This window comes from Takifugu rubripes, chromosome 5 (genome assembly GCF_901000725.2).
Source record: "Takifugu rubripes chromosome 5, fTakRub1.2, whole genome shotgun sequence".
Lineage (NCBI taxonomy): Eukaryota > Metazoa > Chordata > Actinopteri > Tetraodontiformes > Tetraodontidae > Takifugu > Takifugu rubripes.
Genome location: NC_042289.1, coordinates 12386373 through 12405716, shown reverse-complemented (window position 1 = coordinate 12405716; position 19344 = coordinate 12386373). Strand labels below are relative to the sequence as shown.

Genomic DNA, 19344 nt, shown 5'->3' with positions numbered 1-19344 from the left:
TTTTTTTCCCACCATAACTATTAATCCAACAGGGGGCCTTAGCAGTGAGTGACAGGGGCCATTTCTCAGCTGGATGGTGCCTTCAGGGTTCTCAGGTAAAATACCAACGCGATGACGTTCTCTCTAGGTAGACGTCGAAACTTAAAGGCATTTATTTGAACAAATTCGTCAGCAGAAATAACAGCAAATGAACATGTGCGTTCCAAACAAGACCAAAAAGGGCACAAAGTCAGAATCAGTTGTTCTACGACACGGTGGGGAGATTTCCGACAGCCAGGGAACTCATCACAGTTTAACAAGGCCGAGTGGCTGAAAGTCATTTGTTTCCCTGAATCAGGCTGACTGGATTGGACGGACGCGGTTCCACCCACAAACACACAAGGTGGAGTTGAAAAGAAAAAACATGCGGGGGCAAAATGAAGCTGTCAAACAGCCGCTTGTAATTCACCAAAAGGGGGGAATCGAGAGTGCAAGGATGCCTGCAGATAGTCCCGTCTGTGTGGGGCGTTTAGATGACAACAGTGAAAGAGACAAACAACAACAAAAAATAATGACGATCAAGATTAATCGCTGTGTTTTGGAAAAGCTTGTTGCTCTTTTCGGATCACCAGCACCGACTAAAGTTCACGTTCTTGGGGGGTGGGGGACGTGATATAATGCCTTAAAGTTTGGGCCGGAGGTTTGACAAAGTGGGCCGATGTAGAGTAACGGGAACAGTTGCGCTTCGCCGGGAAACTGCGGACGTCTCGGCGTAGCGAAATGGTTGGTTGGATGGAGAGAGAGGAGCTGCTGCGTGTTGAGTGGAGGGAGACGGCGAGTGAGATGGAGGCGGGGGGAAGGACCATCTCTGCGGGGACTGGAGCCCGGGACCGACGGCGCAGTGCTGGCTATCGTTCAACCCTCCCCTTCTTCCTCCACAACGACGCCGAGGCTCACGCCGAGAGACAGGTAAGCTAACGCGGCTGCCGCTCGCTGTCCCCAACATGGCGACGGGGAACGATAAACTCAACAACAAGCCGACGCTTAAACACGTCGGCGGCCCCCTGCTTCCGCTCCGAGCCATTCGCTCGGTGGCTCCTTTGTGGTCGCTGCTTCCAACCGACGCTGTGTGAGGGCACAGACGAGGTCCGCCATAGCCGAACCGTGTCCTCTACAGCGGGGGAGAAAGCGTGCGTAGCACCCAGAGGCAAACGCGATATTCCCCGCCTCGAAAAAAAAAAAACCCCCCACAGGTTCGGCTTCTGGTTTACGTGATCCGCCGTCACCGAAACTCGACTCTCTGCGCTTTAACCGGGACATCACCGCGTGGGGGGGGGAATTAGCGGTAGTTTCCGCGCCGAGACCTCCATGCGGTTGTTGGCGGAACAACCAGCCGCCTCTCTCGGCAAGCCATCAGGGATCTCGGTTTAATATCTCACCGCGCAGAGACTCGCACTCTCTCTCCCCCCTCTCTCTCACTGACTAGACCCGGCTCGAACCACCCGACGGCCGAGCGCGGAGAACCCGCCTTCTTGATCTCGCTTGTGCGCTTTTTGGACCGAGGACGGGAGTCTGCAACGCCCTGGCGTTAGTGTAGGCTCCGCGTTTGTGTTTGCAGTGCGCCATTGGACCCCGTGACGGTAGGTTTCCTCGTCGAGCTGACGCATGGCGGACCCGGAGCCGTTCGCGAAGCCGCTCTGCCTCGGTCGTCTCCTTGTTTCCTTTCAGCCTCGGCGGGTCACCCCCGTAACTTTTGTTCTCCGCTACGGTTTAGAACGGATCCCTTTCTTTATGGAAGGCCAAGCGGGCACGTTTGGACCGCAACTCGCTGGTGTTCTTCCTTCCTGTGCCTCCGCAGGACCCACCGACAACCGCCGCGTACTTTGTTGAACGTTTACTCGGGAGTTTTTGCCCACGTTTAATAGCGTTAAGCCGCGGCGGGGAGGGGGGGTTTATACGAATTAGGTGGTGGTTTGAGGAATTCAGAATTTCTGGATGAAGCTGCAAGTTTGTGCGATCTAACGTTTAACGCGACGAATAAACATTTTTTTCCAGATTATCGTGTCAAGTTGCCCTTGGCGATGGAGCGAGCGCGTCCATATGCTGTAATCCGTCGGTAAAATCAGATCCTGGGCAGAATCGGCTTTCAGATTTGTGCCAAATTCGTTCGATGTTTTCGTATAGGGGGTCGATCGCGCCTCGGTGTCGATAGTTTGGGTGTCGTTGGAGCCGACCGTAGACACCATTGAGACGGGGCCGCGAAGGACACGATGAACAACGAGCAGCCGCCATCATTGGAGCACAACTCGGCTACGCCTCGCTGAAGAATTCACCGAGTTAAGCTCCCGAAATGCGTTTAAAAACACCCCCCAGTCGAAATAATTCTGATTCTCACATATGTTGGGACCACATTTATTTTTTTTTTTAAAAAAAGCGAACATTTGATCGAATTTCCACCTCCATCCACCCCCGGTCGGGTAAAAACGGAAGAATATAGGGTCGGACGGCGGAGCGAGATCCGCGTCAATCGGTGATGAGGCGCCACGACCGAGTGGCGCATGAGGCTGCAGTACTTCCAAGCCGCCATTCCCCCACGTCGGAGACCGAAAGAAGATCCCTCGGCCGTGGTCAGCTGGTCGCCTACAGCTGCCTGCCTTCGTCCACGTCCATTCGCTTCCTCCCTTCCGCGTATCCTCCCCACCCTCCTATCCGAGAGAAAATCCTCCATTGCCGAGCCCGACGAAGGAGAAAATGGTCGCTCCTGCCGGTCCGCGAGACTTTAGCCGCGGAGCGGCGGTATTAATACGCCGAAAAAAAATATCCGCGGGGCAGCGTTCGGCGGGTGATGAGTCCCCGCCGCGCCGCCGGAGCTCCGCAGTGTTATTTGAGATTCGCAGCCGTCACAGGCTGTGTCTCACCACGGAGCGTAAACGTTTAAGGGGCGGCGTAATGAACATCAACCATCATGTCGACGCAAAAAAAAAATTTGAATTTCGCCACTTCAAAACGAGCTCTACTTTTTTTTAAAAAAAATAAAAATGTCACAAAGTAAACACGCTATTTACAGCCTCCTCCGATGCATTCTTTTAGTAAATAAAAATAAAAAAATTTATAACGTTGAATTTTAATGATCACGTGAGTCAAATGTTGAAAAGCCTCTTTTTTTTCCTCCTTGTAGATAGGACAAAGAATATACACCAATGAATGGAGAAATGGAGACAGCGGCCCAAGACAAAGGTAACATTTTATATTAAAAAAAAATACATATATTTTATTAATTATTCAATTACTTGGATTTCAGTGGACGATCCTGTTCCAAACTGAGATTCTTGCCAGCGCTCTGGTCTAAATGTATTTTAACTGTATATGCCTGCAGTGTGGGTGCAGGATGATATGTTGAAGCTGCTGGAGGCCATGAAAGTGGCCCTGCCCCCGAAAGACCTGACTAAATACAAAACCTCCGAGTCCCATCTGGACTGGCAGAAGGTGGCCTTCAATTCCTTCACAGCCGAAATGTGTAAGCAGAAGTGGCAGGAGGTTTCTAAAGAGGTGAGACCCTTGATTTTGCAGATTACTCCTGAATCTTTGCCCATTTTTGTGTTTCGCAATGTCATTTTTTTCCATGCCGTTTCTACAGATTCGTAAATTCAGGACTCTAACAGAGCTGATAGTAGATGCCCAGGACTACATCAAAAACCCTTATAAAGGCAAGAAGATAAAGGTGGGTGAGGTTTACCTCCATCTGTTGAGTGTAATTTCCATGTTTCTCATGCTCATTTTATATCTGCTGCGCACAGAAACACCCAGACTTCCCCAAGAAGCCCCTGACACCATATTTCCGCTTCTTCATGGAAAAGAGGGCCAAGTATGCAAAGTTGCACCCAGAGATGAGCAACCTCGACCTCACTAAAATCCTCTCCAAGAAGTACAGAGAGCTGCCCGAAAAGAAGAAGGTTCGCCAGAGAAGGACACATTGGTTTTTGTGTTGGATTCCTCCTCAGTTTGCATTGGTTTTTCACAAAAATGTTGATTTCCTTTCACAGAAAAAATATGTTGATGACTTCTTACGAGACAAGGAAACATTTGTCCACAGCATGGACAAGTTCAGGTAAGATGATTGGTGTTCTTTTTATCCTGTGTTGGACATGTCCTGCAGTGTGTGTGTGGGGAAGATAACTGAGGTCTAATGTCGTAAATACAGAGAAGAGCATCCAGACCTAGTGGAGAGTATGGCCAAGAAAGGCTCAAACGTGCCGGAGAAGCCCAAAACCCCCCAACAGCTGTGGTACAACCATGAAAAGAAGGCGTTCCTCAAGACGCGCCCAGATGTATGCTTCATCTCTAGTAGCCAAACCTGCTCATGTTTCTTAAAATTACAACTGCGTCGTTATTCTAATGTTGGCGTTCTCTCGCTGACATCAGGCCACCACCAAAGACATCAAGGACAATCTGGGCAAACAGTGGACACAGCTGTCTGACAAGAAGAGGCTGAAATGGATCACCAAGTCTCTGGAGCAGAGGAAGCTGTACGAGGTAAGAACAGACCAACGGGGGGTCGGCAGAAGGGGTCGACGTTTCCTCCTGACTCCTGACAGTGATGTTTTTGTTGTATTACAGGAGGTGATGCGTGAGTACATCCAGCAACATCCAGAGTTAAACATGACCCAAAACGACATCGTGAAGTCCACTCTGACCAAGGCCGAGAGACACCTGAAGGATAAATCGGACGGCCGCCCGGACAAACCGCCTCCGTGAGTCTCCAAACTCGCAGGTGAGCCCCGTTCCAGCCCTGCCGTTCCTACAAAGGTGTGTGTGTTTTCAGAAACGGATACTCCATGTTCTGCGCCGAGTTGATGTCAAACATGAAGGACGTGCCGAGCACGGAGCGCATGGTGATGTGCAGCCAGCGGTGGAAGCTGCTGAAGCAGGGCGAGAAGGACGCCTACCAGAAACGCTGCGAGCAGGTGAGGTCGCCGTCAACGCACCCAGACGGAAACACCAGTGTCTCTCCTTAACCCCTGACTTGTTTTTGTTTCCCCAGAGGAAGAAGGAATATGAAATAGAAATGAACCGATTCCTCAGTGTAAGTACTTGCAGTGTTTTAAACCAAATGCCCAACTATGCTTGTATTACAGCTGCTGTAAAGTATCATTTCTCTTGATCTTCAGACCCTGTCAGAGGAGGAGCAGCAGCGGGTCCTGTCTGAGGAGAAGATAGGATTTAGGAGGGGCACAGGGGCCAGTAGTCCAGCCTCCAAGAAGAAGAACTCTAAAGCTAAGGTTGGACCGTGATGAAATCATCACTCTGTCATTTTCTACTCTAACCATCTCATCTCGTCATGTTAGTCAGCATCCGGTAAACAGTTATATTTAATAGTGTTGTATGACTTTCCCGTCATTCGTAGGCCAACCCAGAAAAACCCAAAAGGCCAATTTCAGCCATGTTCATCTTCTCTGAGGAGAAGCGTCCGAAACTGCAGCAGGAGCGCCCTGACCTGTCTGACAGCGAGCTCACCAGACTCCTGGCGCGCATGTGGAATGAGCTGCCGGACAAGAAGAAGGTAAGCTGTCGATGCCCCCTTCCACACATGTACTTTAGAATCAGGAGAAGAAGAAAGGTGTTTGTTCCAACGATGCCGTTCTGGTTTAGGAGAAATATAAACGGCTTGAAATCGTCCTGAAAGCGGAGTCGGTGAAGAAAGAGAAGGAGGACCGCAGTCGTCTGCCAGACCCACCCAAGACTGCGCAGGAGATCTGGCAGCAGAGCGTTATCGGAGACTACATGGCCAGGTTTAAGGTAGGCGGGAACCTCGGCAGACGTTTGGTAAAGTTTTTCCAAACCTGGAAACCTAAATGTGATTCTGTGGGTAGAGTGACCGATCAAAAGCCCAGAAAGCAATGGAAGCAACGTGGAGCAACATGGAGAAAAAAGAGAAGATAATGTGGATCAAAAAGGCAGCAGAAGACCAGAAGAGATACGAGGTTGGTGTCGCTTGATTTTGAAACTAAAACATCCTGAGGAGAATGCCGGTATGTGGACAGAGAGCTAACGGGGCCCCCACCCCCACAGAGAGAGCTGTGCGAGATGCGGTCACCCGCCGCTGCTGCCATCGCCTCAGGAAAAAAGATGAAGTTTGAGGGTGAACCCAAGAAACCGCCATCGTAAGTCTGCCGCGCCCTCCCGCCGGTGCTGCTCGCGTCGTCGTTTTCCCTTGTTCTCCCTCCCTTGACGCCTGTTTGAACACGTAGAAACGGATACCAGAAGTTTTCTCAGGAGATGCTGTCCAACGGCGAGCTCAACCACCTCCCCATGAAAGAGAGGATGACCGAGATCGGCAGCCGCTGGCAGAGGTTACCGCTGAAGGACAAGGACCGCTACAAGAAGATCGCAGAGGAGAAGCAGCGGCAGTACAAAGTCCAGCTGGAGCAGTGGCTCGCTGTAAGGAACGGGGTCTGATCTGGGAAGGTGGGTGGAAGCGCGTGGATACGCCCTCTAACCCGACTCCTCTTCTCCTGCAGAGCTTGTCTTCGCAAGAGAGGAACACTTACAAAGAATACAACTCACAGGTCAGTCTCAAACGCTCGGCCTTTCTGTGTCTCCCACCTCTCCGGAGGACGCTTAAAAACTGTGCGACTCACATTTCAGAAGAGAAAATGTGCAGCGAAGCCAGGAGGCCCCAAAGCCAAGTCCAAGAAATCTGTAAGTACAGACGCGACTCTTCTGGTCGGGCGAGAGGGCGAGGGTGGCTAACCTGAAACGTCTCCACCAACAGGACACGGAAGAGGAGGAAGACGAGGAAGAGGAAGATGAGCAGGAGAAGGCGTCCTCTGAGGCAGACTCATCAAGCGATGACGATGACGACGATGACGACGACGACGACAATGTGAGTTGTGTGTGTGTGTGTGGATGACGTTGAGGAGCGACAGCCGTAACACCTTCACTGTTTTTGCGTTTGCAAAGAAGGAGGAAGACGATGATGACGAGGACGAGGAAGACGAGGCCGAAGACAAGGAGAACAAGTCGGAGGACAGCAGCAGTGAATCAAATTCACAGGAGTCGTCGGACTCTGACTCGGACTGAGGGGACGACTTCGCCGTGAGACGAACTGAGCAGCGCTGAGCTGAGCCAAGAGTCCAGGAGCTCTGCCCCTGTGCCAACCCTGCTCTCCTCCCACCACCAGGGGGAGCCTCTGCATTTGCCTCATCCACTGCACATTCGCCCATCCTGTGTTCCTGCGTCGGTCCGTGATCTTCTGGAGGGACCCCGCCCCGAGGTCCACAGTCACCTTCAGTCCTCCTGCGGCGCGACGGCCGCATGACAACGCTAATGTTACGCTGCCCACTGCCCGCAGCAGCATCCCACTGGTCTGGTGATGTCATGAACACGTCCGCCGCTGGTTTCAGTCTTGATTTAAAAGTTCAAGAGAAGAGTTTTAATGTCGATGGTGATTTGAAGCTCTTGCGTGTTTGTTTTATGACTCTGTTGATTATTAGTTAAACAGGTGGCTTCATGAGCCAAAGAACACACTTCAGTGGATCACTTTAGGGAGGGGGGTGGGGGCGCGCAGGGTACTAAAAAAATTGCACTCTTCAGAATGTTTCCATTATTTACTCTTTTTTTTTTTGTTTCCTGAGCAATGTTGAATTGTTCTTTCTAAATTTCTGATGTAGATTTTATCATTTGGTTCTTAAAGAAGTGGTATTTTTTCAGGAAAGATATTTAAGCCATTTTGAATGTCTTTATGTTGCCGGAAAACGTTTAAAAAAAATGTTACTAAATCACGTTAATTTCTAGAAAATGTAGGGTGCCTGCAAAAAGCGTTCACCCCCTCTTGGACTTATGGTTTTATTGTTTACAGTGCAGAACCAAAGTGTGTAAAAATGCATCTTTATCCTCAGAAAAACCTCCCATTTCCTGACACAAACCTGCTTTAAAACCAACACTTTTCACTAAAGTGTGTGTAAACTGGAAGTGCGTTTCCTCCCCTCACCCTTTTAGTGAGCCCACTGATCCATAGCAAACACCAGTTAACCACAGCCCTCTGACTGGACTACACCTGTGGTTTTTTATAAAAAAAAAAAAAAATTTTGGACCTCATTTGTTCTTTTTTAAGTTTTAATTGAAGAGGCCTGGTTACATCCACAGTGTTTTGAGTCCAGAGGGAGTGAAGGCTTTACAGGTCTAGTGAATCAGGTTTAAGTGATCAGATCCAGCAGCTTTTGTTTGTTTGGGGTTTTTTTCTCCCCTGACTGGGGAAAAACCAGTTTATTTTGACCAGTGCAGCCATGGAAACGGTAACCAACCTGACTGTCATCTCAAATCATTTGTCCCCCGGTGGCGTTCTGATCTTACATTTCACGTGAGGAGTTCTCGTCCAGCTGCAGTCATTCGCGGATGACTGGATTTCCATCCTCCCCGGTTCCTTTTGAAAATGTTATTGGGGTTGACTGTAGTCAATGTGGGTTTTAGTCTGATGCTTTGCCCAAAAACACGTGTGCACTTAATGTAAATGTGTCCCTCGGTGTGAGTTTGTGTGCACTCCTGCACAGAGCTGTGTATATACGAGGGGTGCGAGCGTTCCTTTGCTTTAACGTGTGCTGTTTTACTTTTGTTTTTCTTCTTCTGCATACACCACGATGTGACTGCCTGTGGGAACATCTTCCATGAATGTAGATATCGTCCGTTTTGTTTTTCCTCCAAAGGTCTTCAGTCGTGTTCCTGCTCCGCCGTCACGTCACCGTGACCGTCACGTTGGCTCCACTGACAGTCCTGAGGGCAACTGTCAATCATCTGGTTAAAAACAAACAAACTTGATTTTTGTTTTGTTAAAAAAAATCTGTTCACCGAAGCAAAACCAGCGAGGACGATTTTAATAATTTCAGGAGGACTAAAGAACGACTTTGCTGAGATTGACCGGTGGGAATTTGTAAAAGGGATTTCAAGCGAGTTGCCAGGGGAAATAAGTTTAAAGAAAACTTGTAATTTTTCTGTAAATAATGTCTTTTTTTTTTTTTTTTTATTAGATTGAGTGATTTGTTGGTGCTTTATGTTTGCAAAACCCTCATCTGTGAGCTTTGAAGCTGTGAGTTTTTCACTCACTGTAAACGTTTTCGGTTGGATTCACCCGGTTTAGTTTCTTCTCCGTGTTGTTGATTTATAGACATGAGACAGCAAAGCTTTACAGGTTTGTACTGCTGATCATTTGACAAAATTTGATGTTTTCTATAGCTGAGGGTGCTCTTTCGTCCTTGTAGTTGAAGTCTTTGGGCAAATAAAGTTATCTTTAACAGAAATGCGTGTCGTTTTGGGCGACTCTGACCCGGAATTCCTCATTCAGCCGCTCACAAACGCGGAGTGCGTAGTACCTGCGCCGATGACGTAATTGGAAACTATCAGGCGCGACTAGTCGAGCCCAGATCCCGATCGATGCTCTCGCGTTCTCTTATTGATGCCTTGACCTGACCGGAAACGTCACCGCTTCGCCTCGAGTTTCCCAGAAAAGTCGGAGAAATGATGTTTGTTTAACACAATAAAAGGGCGCAACAAGCGCTTAACCTTGTTAAACGCATCTCCCAGCAACCAAAGCTGTATCCTGCTAAAACTATATGGACTGAACACTCAGGACCGGGGAAACATTTATTTATTTTGGCAACTCTAAGTCGTAATCGCTAACCCTGTCTTTTATTTTGATGGGGTCACCCGGAGGTGTATTGCCTGTTTTTTGTGGCTCGGTGTCGGAATCGTCGCTGTCAAGCGGGTTCGGAACCACAATATCACCGACACCTGCGCCCACACTTACCGAAAGGAGGATGGCTGTGCCCAAACGTATTCCTTTCTCTTCTCATTTTTATTTTTGAGCCTTTTTATGCATTTTTGGGGCGACGCGGCGGACGTGAGCGATGTTGCCTCCATCTCAGAAGACGCCTGGTTCGGCTGAGTTTTCCGTGTGACGGGGTGAGAGCTGCCTGCATTCAACTTAAAACATATACTTGTGTGTACATCGCGTTTTATCCGTGTATTTTCCATCAATGTGCCAGATTTTACATAAAAAATGAGCCCACGCGTGGAGACAACATTGTGCGTGGTCGCTGGTTCAAGAAGGCTGTTTAGATGGAGGCAATGTTGTCTTTCTGCGCCTGGCTGTTATTTTACAGCATTGCACAGTTTATCTCGCCAATAATAATAGATGTCTTATAAGAATATTAATCTCCTGGATCCGTCGCGCGAGTTTCCGTTTGACACTGATGTCATCGATGGGAACAGCCGGTCCTCATTCGACTTATTTATTTATTTATTTAGAATCTGCAGGCCAACATCCGATTACCTTGTTGTCAAGGTTACCCACATCGCTTTTCAAATGAAAATGGAGGATATGCACCTGTCAGGACCAGACAACACCAAGCTAGAGGTGAAGCTGCAGCTTGTTTTGCTTCTTAACGTCCGTCTGTGTTCCACCTGATTTCCCCGCGTCTCACCTGTCTCACCTGTCTCACCTGTACCTCCAGGCCTTGGTCCATGACATCTACTCTGAGCTGGTGGACGACGCCTGTTTGGGCTTGTGCTTCGAGGTCCACCGGGCCGTGAAACAGGGCTACTTCTACTTGGACGAAACGGACCAAGAGAGCATGAAAGAGTTCGGTCGGTAGAGATCGTTCCTCCTTTTCCTTCCGCGCTACTTCGGCCTCATTTCGCCCGATCTCTCCCCCCAGAAATCGTGGATCAGCCCGGCGTGGACATATTCGGCCAAGTGTACAATCAGTGGAAAAACAAAGAGTGCGAGTGTCCAAACTGCAAGCGGCTGATCGCGGCCTCGCGCTTCGCGCCGCACCTGGAGAAGTGTCTGGGAATGGGCCGGAACAGCAGCCGCATCGCCAACCGCAGGTGGGTGAGGGGGGGAGGGTCGGGAGGAAAAGGAGGTCGACCGAGCCACGTTCCTCTCTGTTGAACAGGTTGGCCACCAACAACAACATGAGCAAGTCGGAGAGCGACCAGGAGGACAACGATGACCTCAACGACAACGACTGGTCCTACGGAGCAGAGAAGAAAGGTCCGTTTAGCACATTTTAGCCGGGAATAACAGTTATGCCACCCCGGAATAAACCGATGTTTCCCTGTGTTACAGCCAAGAAGAGGAAGTCAGATAAGGTATTCCCATTTCCCGGACTGTCCGACCTTTAGGTTGAACTTGAACAGGTGCCATCAGCTCATCTGACTGTGTTTTTATTTTATTTTTATTTTTGTTTAAATGCGCAGAGTCAGAATTCTCCGCGAAGATCCAAGTCCATCAAACACAAAAACGGTGAGTCGGCGTTGAAGGTCGCGGCGCTCTTCGAAGGTCCGACCTGTGAACGCTCCGCTGTGTCCCTCTCAGGTGAACTCGGGAGCGGCGTCGGCTCGGAGGTTTACAAGGTGACAGAAATCCCACCGCGACAGTCCCAACGTGCTCGCGCTCGTGCGCTGAACCCGCCCTGTGTCTGATTTCAGTACAACTACAACAGCGGCATCAGCTACGAAACGCTGGGGCCCGACGAGGTCCGATCTCTCCTGACGACGGTGAGCAGATGGGCCGGGGTTGCTGTCTGGGCCGGGCCGGGCCAGGCCGGGCCGGGCCGGGCCGGGCCGGGCCGGGCCACCACGCTCCCCACTCACCTCCTCTTTGTCTCTGCAGCAGTGCGGCGTCATCTCTGAACACACCAAGAAGATGTGCACCAGGTAAGTTTGGGGGTGGCCGCAGCAGATTCTGCTGTTCACTAACCCCCCCCCCCCCCTCCCTCGGTGATCAGACCTGATCCTCTGAAGGGGGTCGCACCTGTCGGGACTCGCTCTGGTGCACAGGTGGCTCCCCCCGATCCGCCTCCGGAGCCGATTGGCTGGACTAAATTGTCGTCATGGACGACCCTGTCAGTCGCCGACCTCTGACCTTTCAGGGCCTTTCAAGGTTGCTCCTGAGCCTTTTCTGATTGGTCACTGGCCGCGCCCGCTTCCCTCTGCCTCCCCACCACCACCCCCTGTCCCTCCCCCGCCTCAGTGGTGGGTAATATGCAAAGCTGTGTGCCGTGGTGGGGGGGGGGGCGTCATTTGGGATGTATAACGCCACCTTGTGTCCCACCAGGTCTCAGCGGTGCCCCCAGCACACGGACGAACAGAGGAGGGCCGTCAGGGTGTTCCTCCTGGGGCCGTCCGCGTGAGTGTGCCCCGTCCCCTTCCTCCCCCCCTCCTCCCCCACCAGTCTTCTGCCTGCCTGTCTGCATGAGCCCCCGCAGGGATGGGATCAAACGCCTCCTTTGATCTAACGACCATCACTTTCTGCTTCTTTAAAAAGAAATTGAAACATGTTTTTCACACTTTTGTACCCAGATTTAATCTAAAATTGAGCTTTTTTTCCCCTTAAACATCGGTAATAACTTCATTTAAAGTGATTGGCTGCAGCTTTTCACCGGCTGTGACATCACTCCTGCTCAGCCGGTGCTTTAAAGGAAAACCGCCGCTAAGCTTTTAATGCTCAGCCTGAGGTTTTGTCTGGGTCTCGTGCTCCAGGCCGATGCTGCCCAGCGCAGACGCCGCGGTGGAGAGCGACAGCTTCGACATTCCAGATAGCCAGAGCCTGATGAGCCGCCTGCAGTGGGAAGACTCCCCCGACATTTCGCCCACTGACTCCTCCTCCTCCAAAACCAGTAAGGAAGCGCTGGTCCAGATTAACTAGTGGATGAACTAAACCACTGGATTGATTGATGTGTTTCCTGTTGCTCAAACAGGCACCAACCACTCGGATTCTAGGAGGCCCAAGAAGAAGAAGAAACCTCTTAGTCTGAACAGCACAGGAGGAGGAAGTGGTGGTAGTGGAGGAGGAGGAGGAGGAGGAGGAGGAGGAGGAGGTGGTGGTGGTCTGACTGGAGGCAGCACCAGCAGCAGCAGCAGCAGCAGCATCATCTCACAGAGTAACATCAGTTTATCCGCCAAAAAAAAGAGGCCCAAGCTCTCGGCTCCGTCTATTTCCAGCCTCTATGATGAGTTTAACTAGTTTAACAGGAACAGCAGAGTTCTTCAGGCTCTGGGAACCTGCCGGAGAGGAGTTTAACCTCAGAAGTCACACCCATCTCTCACCTTTCCATCAAGAAGCAGCCCAGCCAGGATGAACATTTTTAAGCACAGTGCCCCCATAATCTGTGTCTGATGAACAAATATAAGGACGGGACCTAAAACAGACTTTTGCTGAGCTGCGTTGGGCGGATAAAAATGTCTTTTTTCCATCTTGGGCCCCAGAAAAATTCCAAGCATGAGGGAATTTAAGGGAAACAGCGGCGCCCAGTGGATGTGGTCTGTTACTGCAGCCTTTTATGAGAAAACGTTTTTAGACGATGTGTTTTAATTTATTGATCATTGTTAAGCTTATTAATCATTTGCTACCTGCGAGCTTTTTAAATCTTTTTAAAGACTTTGCCTTTTTTCCAGAGCCACACTAGATTCTTGGCCTTTTTTAATTGACGGAGAAAATTAGTAATCTGGAAAATTAGCAGAAAAATGGACAAACCTCCCGTTTGGGGCAGGTTTCTGTGCTTCAAATATCATGAACACTAAATCAGGAGGAGTTGGCAAAGATTCAGCGCTGGTTTGTTGCTGTCGTGACCTTCAGCTGACTTGTGCTGAAGTCTTCATGTGGCTTTTTAATTCCAGCAGCCTGCAGTTATGAACAGAAGGTGTAATAATCTCTATTTTCATAAATGTTCCCCTCTAGTGATGTCAGTGAAGGTGTGTGCGCCATTTTAGATATTTAACTCTTGTTTACATCAGCAGCACGTCTGTTGTTTCAGCTGCATGTGGAACTGCAGATGTTTCACCTGAGGCTGTTTGGTGTCGATGTCTAAATGGAACCCAGCTTCTGGGGGGGGGGGGGCAAAACCCTGGACACCTTAGAGATAATGGCTAACAGACTCCGCCCACATCCCGTCCCTTCCGCGTGTCTCATTTTGAACTCCTGGCTCCAGGTTTCAGCCTCTTTCCCAGTCGTCGTGTTGCTTTCCTCAGTGAATCTTCTGTGACGTGCACTGATATCGGACTAGACGTGGTTCTCTGTGCGGGACGGGCGCAGTCACCGGCGCCGGTGGCGTCTGGCTCTCTCTGACAAGCACAACCTCAGACGCCGGGATGAGTTGTTATACATGACGTGATATATTTTGGACTGCGTGCTGGTGTTTAGATATGAATAAACTCCCAACAAAAGCAGCTTTGTCCAGAGCGACTCGCATTCAGACTCAAAAGCTTTAATCTGGAACACCGGGGGGGGGGGCAGGGACCCTCGGGGGGGGGGGGCCAGGGACCCCCTGAGTGTGCCAGATGCAGGTTCTGATTCATTCTATCTTTTTATTTACAGAAAATACACATTTACATCCCTGCCTTTAAAGTGTATATTTTCATTCCTGGTGAATATTTAAATTAGCCTATTTCCACAGAGCCATAAAGCAGCAGTCATCACTCACACACACACACACACACACACACACAATCTACACACAGCAATGCAGCATCAGTCTAAGCAACAGAAAAAACTAATTTGGTTTTGCTTTTTCAGTCTCTGCAGGTTATTCTCGCGCTCACCTGTCTCATCACACACACACACACACACACACACACACACACTCGGCTGCAGCGCCTGTGCCGAGCACCTCTGTACATATTCCCTTGTCTCCAGAGGCCGCCGGCCGGCGTGACATTCGGGCGCTGGCGTGCGCCGGCTCCCGCTCAGCGGTGGTGCATCCCGAATATCAGGAAGCTGAAAAACACAGTGACGCCCACGAGGGAGACGGTGGCAGGCGCGGTGAAAAACTGCCTGTAGTTGATGCGGAAGTACCAAACCACCGCCAGGATGACCACGAACACGGGGACCACCAGGCTGCTGGTGCTGACGGCCACCCCGCCGGCCCTGAGGCCTCCGGGCGCGTCGGCGCCGGGCTGGGCCGCCTCCTCGGCCGCCGGCTCCTGCAGCCTTTGGGAGACGTGGCAGTGGATGACGCTGTTGTGCGCGATGTTGAGCGATAACAGAGTTCTCTTTGGGTCCTGCAGCAGCCGGCCTTGGTAGATGAGCTTGATCTGATGCTCTCGACCGGAGAAGTATTTACTGGAGAAGAAGAAAGAGTCATTTCCCGGCCCCGCTGGCAACGCCCGGCGTTCCCTTTACTCACCTTTTCAGCCCCTCGACCGTATCCCGGGGTTCCACCACAGCCACCTCCTCCGTGTCGTTCAGGAACTTGAGTCGGACAGAGATGGAGGGGGGGGCGGCGGCTGTTGGGGGCGAGGTGACCCTGGACACCACTGGAATGTGCTTCATAATCTTTTTCCCCTCCTGGAGTTCGTCATCATCCTCATCCTCTTCGTCGTCCTCTTCGTCAGACACGTCCAGCCTCCCGCTCTGCGCCTGTTTGCTCTGTATGTCCAACAGGAGGTCCGATGGGACCCCCTCGGCCTGCTCCCCGCCCCCCTCCCCCCCTGTTCCCGGCTCATCTGGCTTGTTCTCCTGCGAGGTCGGAGCGCTCTGCTGTTCGGGCGCGTCGGTGCTGGGAGGCCTGGCGCCGTAGGTGTCGTGACCCCCCAGTCCTATCAGGGAGGCGTGAGCCCCCACGGTGAGGATGGTGCCCAGTATGTGGTCTCCCCGGTCCGCCACGTGGGTGGAGAGCCAGGCCACGACCAGAGCCAGGGCCAGGAGCAGCACACCCCCGGCTGCCGTCACCTCTTCCTCCATCCCATCCAACATGGTCAGTGCACACACCGCCATCTCTGTCCTCTGAGTCTGGGGATGACACCGATGACCTTTAACCTCTCAGGGTCACATGATTCACGTGCAGCATTAATGTCCGAGCAGCCAGGGAAACAGCCAATCGTTTCCAAATCTGATCAATTTTGCAATGTTTTCACTGTTTACTTCCGGTTGTGATTTAGCTTCACAAGCAAAGCGTGGTTTCCCACAACCTGGCGAAACTCATCCGAGGAAGCTGATTTTACAGCATATTGGGACGATATTCCTGCACATCTGGATACATTAATGTATCGGGACACAATAACGGAGAACTTCAAAGTCACAAACGTTCTTTCCATTGATAACATCCACGCGAATGTGTCAGAGTAATGTTTATAACCGATGAAGCTTTTTAGGTTTTACACCGTCTAAATGTTTTCAAAAGAACTGATATGCGACACAATAGCAAGATCAGACCTTATTTACGTAAGTTTGCCTTCTGTGTTTTTACTTAGCCGAGTTAGCTTGACGGCTAACCTGCTGCGCTGACTGAACAACGACGTTTTTCGGGTTTTCTTGGCTTTAACCTCGCGCCCCCGACATTTCCCGCGGCTTGTGCGGACGCGGAGCGCCTTTGGCGGCGAGCAGGTCAGCGTTCTTACCTGGAATCAGAGCATGTTGGACGGAAGACCGACGCTTGTTAGTTAGCAGCCGCTGCCCAACGAGCAGGGAATCAACACGGGCCCGTGACGACACGCCGTGACGTCAGCAGAGGCGCAGCTCTGCGGGTGGGCGCGAGACGCCGCTGTTAGCCGTCAACGCCGATGACGTCACCAGCACCTTTCTGTTTACTGTTTTCGTCTATCTAAAAAAAAATAAATCTAAATTGTCCCTGAGGAAGATTCTGTTGTCATTTTTCTTTATTTCTGGATTATTAAAGCGAAACTGGACATTTTTTTTTTGGATTTTCGAGATACATGAAACAGTAGTTTTAAATTTACGCCACCTTTGTAACCGAGTTTTAAAAAGTGAGTGAAGGAGGGCCGTGGTGGCCATTTCTGCGGCATCAGTGCAGCGTCCCATCGCTGCGCAGCAGCAGGTATTCCCTGAGGGAGGCGGGAATGTCCAGCGACCCGACAGCTGTGGAACATCTGGGCCCGAGGTGCTGACGCAGAGCGCAGCGGCAGAGGTGCTGCAGGGAGCGGGGCCCGGCTCCACGCTGACTCAGCAGCCGGAGGAAAGGCTGGTGCTCCTGAGAGGAAGGAAGGAAGGAAGGAAGGAAGGAAGGGAGGGTGGAAACTGAAGGAGCTCGGGCCTGGAGCACGACAGCGGAGCGGAGGCGGCGACTCACCTGGGACAGGTGGGGAGGAAGGGAGACCTCCCAGTCACAGGGAGGCAGCGACTCGTAGGAGTTCAGCATCACCTCCAGGGTGGAAACGGATGGGAGACACCGCCGCAGCGCCTGTAACAGCAGAAACGACTGTTAACCCTGCTTCAACTAAAGGTACTAACTAACCTGGGGGTACTGAGAGGAGGAGGAGGAGGGGGGACGCATCAGCTGAAACTCTGACTGCCATGAAGGTGGCGTTTCCAATAGCAACCGCCACCTCCTCGGCTGTGCTCCGGGCTAGACTAAGGTGTTGCGTTCCTCTTAACCTTTGGCGACGCCGGCTTGGCTCCGTGGTTCAGGAGGGAACGCGCTACGGCTGCCAGCTGCTGGTCCTGGAAATCATCCACCACCTTAAACGGCAAAAGGATGATGTCATGCTTTAATTCGCCCTCCTGTACCAGTTAACCCCCCCCCCCCCAACACACACACACCTGTAACAAACAGTCCATTGGTGTGTATCCCAGACCGTTGGCGACCGCCGCCCTGGCCCCGTGCTGCAGGAGGACGTCCACGATCCGGGGGCTGCAGTTGGAGCAGGCGTTGTGCAGGGGGGTGTGCTGCTTCCTGCCCGCGGTTCTGGGGTCGGCGCCGGCCTCCAGCAGCCTCTGGATCACACGTAAGTAGCGTCCGGCCTCGGAGGGCCTCTCGGCGCCGGAGCAGGCGGCGTTCAGAGGGGTCTCCCCCTCTTGGCTGGTGGCGCGCACGTCTGCCCCGTGCTTGAGGTAGAGCTCCACGTGCTCCTCCAGGCCGCGGCGAGCAGCGATGTGCAGAGCGGTCCGCCTGGACTCCCGCACCCTGGCGTTGACCTCCGCTCCGGCCTGCAACAGCAGCTCAGCACAGCTGGAATCAGATATTCACACGGGACTCAATGAGTCTGTTCTGGACAGGAACGTCCAGTTCCAGATGTTTCCTCTGGCTCACTGGAGTGACTGGGCAGACGTGCACAGGTGGAGAGGAGCGCTGCCGTCGTCCGCCAGGAGGTCGGGCTCTGCTCCGTGGGCGAGCAGCAGCTGGACGCAGGCGGCGTGCCCGCCGCTGCAGGCGTCGTGGAGGGCGGCGCTTCCCCCGGGGTCGTCGTTCACCTCAGCCCCACGGAACAGCAGCTCCTCCACACACCCCGAGTGCCCCCTGCTGGCGGCCAGACGCAACGGCGACGTTTGCTTCACCTTGGAGCTCAGCGTCCACATGCCTGACGGAGGAGCCCAGATGAGTTCAAGTTTACGAGTTATCGACAGGTTTTCGCGCGGTTTAGAGTCCGTACCCATCTCCGGGGTCCACACCATCTCCTCTTTGACCGTCTCCAGCAGGGCGTTGACCATCCCCGGGTCCTTCAGCACAGTGTGCACGCCCTTCATATCTCCATACATGAAGGTGTTGTGCACGGCTGTGTCCCTGCATCGCATCTGGGGCGGAGGGGCCCGCACCTCCTGAAGGGGCTGCTGCCTGGAAGTGGGTCTGGGGGCCCGCGATAGTGGGGCCCGCGCCATGGATCTCCTGTGAGCCAATGCTCTCCGAGCATCCTCCCAGTCCTGGAACTCCTGCTCCAGTCTCAGAGAGCGTAGCGAGGCCGATGTGAAAGGAAACGTATCTCCTGACATCACTTTGAAGTGAGCCCTGTGCAAAGTTGACATGTTATACAAGGGAACTGGTAGTCAACAATTTTTCACAATTTCCTGGTCTGTCTGCGTCGCATCGCTGGTTAAATGGCCTCAAAACAAGCCTGAAGGCTTTTATTAGCAGCATTACTGTGACAGACAAATGCCACCTCTTACTTACCTTCCACTTGAACTGCCTGGGGGCTCATGAGACACATCAAGTGAAAATCTTCACAGTTTAAACAGTTTCTTAAGTTTTTAAATGGCACTTCCAAAGCAGAATGTCCCAACACCGAATGCCCTTATTTTCTTTTCAAAGTCAGAACCACGCTCATGCTGCAGTCGTTATTAATAGATCAGAATGTAAACAGATACCTGTAATATCCAAAATGGCCACACGGTGTCAGTAATTAGACGCTACAAGCGGCCACTCAGTCATCGAAATCGCAGAACAAACAAAAGAAGGTAAAGTTTTTCAGTTGTCCGGGGAAACTCTGCTAGACACCGTGTTGTTACAGCAGCTTTGTATGTGTTGAACCTATTGTGAAGTTGTCATCTTGTAGGATAAAACGTCAATTTGTGGACGTGTTTCGGGCCGGGCAGTGACTCATCTGACTCCACGAGGATCTTTGGAACGTCGACCTTACGTC

The 19344-nt window shown here is 51.7% G+C and overlaps 4 protein-coding genes across 8 annotated transcripts; 2 read left to right on the top strand and 2 right to left on the bottom strand.

Moving 5' to 3' along the window:
• Positions 1 to 122: 122 nt before the first annotated feature.
• On the top strand, positions 123 to 9272 carry ubtf (upstream binding transcription factor). 3 transcript variants are annotated; one of them, XM_011604222.2, is made up of 21 exons: positions 123 to 948; positions 3158 to 3216; positions 3356 to 3528; positions 3617 to 3700; positions 3777 to 3932; positions 4023 to 4087; positions 4181 to 4307; positions 4402 to 4512; positions 4597 to 4730; positions 4802 to 4943; positions 5021 to 5062; positions 5148 to 5258; positions 5384 to 5539; positions 5629 to 5775; positions 5850 to 5960; positions 6049 to 6140; positions 6228 to 6417; positions 6498 to 6545; positions 6625 to 6678; positions 6752 to 6862; positions 6940 to 9272. In XM_011604222.2, exons 2-21 carry the CDS (start codon positions 3180 to 3182, stop codon positions 7057 to 7059), a joined length of 2211 nt encoding a protein of 736 aa, XP_011602524.2. In that variant the 5' UTR covers positions 123 to 948; positions 3158 to 3179; the 3' UTR covers positions 7060 to 9272. The 3 variants fall into 3 exon arrangements, with proteins under 3 accessions (XP_011602524.2, XP_029692463.1, XP_029692465.1); XM_029836603.1 differs by lacking the exon at positions 123 to 948 and adding an exon at positions 1292 to 1619; XM_029836605.1 differs by lacking the exon at positions 123 to 948 and having other exon boundaries at positions 3180 to 3216; positions 6943 to 9272.
• Positions 9273 to 9479: 207 nt separating this feature from the next.
• atxn7l3a (ataxin 7 like 3a) lies at positions 9480 to 14202 on the top strand. 3 transcript variants are annotated; one of them, XM_029836608.1, is made up of 13 exons: positions 9495 to 9933; positions 10279 to 10387; positions 10485 to 10617; positions 10689 to 10860; positions 10929 to 11026; positions 11102 to 11124; positions 11233 to 11278; positions 11351 to 11388; positions 11464 to 11532; positions 11648 to 11691; positions 12092 to 12163; positions 12517 to 12653; positions 12735 to 14202. In XM_029836608.1, exons 2-13 carry the CDS (start codon positions 10337 to 10339, stop codon positions 12998 to 13000), a joined length of 1149 nt encoding a protein of 382 aa, XP_029692468.1. In that variant the 5' UTR covers positions 9495 to 9933; positions 10279 to 10336; the 3' UTR covers positions 13001 to 14202. The 3 variants fall into 3 exon arrangements, with proteins under 3 accessions (XP_029692469.1, XP_029692467.1, XP_029692468.1); XM_029836607.1 differs by having other exon boundaries at positions 9491 to 9933; positions 11233 to 11388; XM_029836609.1 differs by lacking the exon at positions 12092 to 12163 and having other exon boundaries at positions 9480 to 9933; positions 11233 to 11388.
• A 118-nt stretch (positions 14203 to 14320) lies between these two features.
• On the bottom strand, positions 14321 to 16515 carry tmub2 (transmembrane and ubiquitin-like domain containing 2). The gene is made up of 3 exons (XM_003964912.3): positions 16372 to 16515; positions 15159 to 15763; positions 14321 to 15094 (listed from the first exon to the last, which is right to left on the bottom strand). Exons 2-3 carry the CDS (start codon positions 15746 to 15748, stop codon positions 14719 to 14721), a joined length of 966 nt encoding a protein of 321 aa, XP_003964961.2. The 5' UTR covers positions 15749 to 15763; positions 16372 to 16515; the 3' UTR covers positions 14321 to 14718.
• A 91-nt stretch (positions 16516 to 16606) lies between these two features.
• On the bottom strand, positions 16607 to 19309 carry asb16 (ankyrin repeat and SOCS box containing 16). The gene is made up of 7 exons (XM_029836606.1): positions 18876 to 19309; positions 18361 to 18713; positions 18021 to 18288; positions 17531 to 17939; positions 17366 to 17449; positions 17061 to 17171; positions 16607 to 16961 (listed from the first exon to the last, which is right to left on the bottom strand). The coding sequence occupies exons 2-7, from the start codon at positions 18695 to 18697 to the stop codon at positions 16776 to 16778; spliced, it is 1395 nt and encodes a 464-aa protein (XP_029692466.1). The 5' UTR covers positions 18698 to 18713; positions 18876 to 19309; the 3' UTR covers positions 16607 to 16775.
• Between the last annotated feature and the right edge of the window lie 35 nt (positions 19310 to 19344).

Excerpts from the sequence above, each read along its gene's own strand:
- asb16 (XM_029836606.1), bottom strand. The coding sequence starts at position 18,697 with ATGTCAGGAGATACGTTTCCTTTCACATCGGCCTCGCTACGCTCTCTG. Across the intron at positions 18,289-18,360 it reads GGTGTGGACCCCGGAGATGG|GCATGTGGACGCTGAGCTCC; the intron begins GTACGGACTCTA and ends CTCCTCCGTCAG. Across the intron at positions 17,450-17,530 it reads CAATGGACTGTTTGTTACAG|GTGGTGGATGATTTCCAGGA; the intron begins GTGTGTGTGTGT and ends TTGCCGTTTAAG.
- ubtf (XM_011604222.2), top strand. The coding sequence starts at position 3,180 with ATGAATGGAGAAATGGAGACAGCGGCCCAAGACAAAG. Across the intron at positions 3,217-3,355 it reads GACAGCGGCCCAAGACAAAG|TGTGGGTGCAGGATGATATG; the intron begins GTAACATTTTAT and ends ATATGCCTGCAG. Across the intron at positions 5,961-6,048 it reads AAGACCAGAAGAGATACGAG|AGAGAGCTGTGCGAGATGCG; the intron begins GTTGGTGTCGCT and ends CCACCCCCACAG.
- atxn7l3a (XM_029836607.1), top strand. The coding sequence starts at position 10,337 with ATGAAAATGGAGGATATGCACCTGTCAGGACCAGACAACACCAAGCTA. Across the intron at positions 11,389-11,463 it reads TCGGCTCGGAGGTTTACAAG|TACAACTACAACAGCGGCAT; the intron begins GTGACAGAAATC and ends GTCTGATTTCAG. Across the intron at positions 12,654-12,734 it reads CTCCTCCTCCTCCAAAACCA|GCACCAACCACTCGGATTCT; the intron begins GTAAGGAAGCGC and ends TTGCTCAAACAG.
- tmub2 (XM_003964912.3), bottom strand. The coding sequence starts at position 15,748 with ATGGCGGTGTGTGCACTGACCATGTTGGATGGGATGGAGGAAGAGGTG. Across the intron at positions 15,095-15,158 it reads ACGGTCGAGGGGCTGAAAAG|TAAATACTTCTCCGGTCGAG; the intron begins GTGAGTAAAGGG and ends CTTCTTCTCCAG.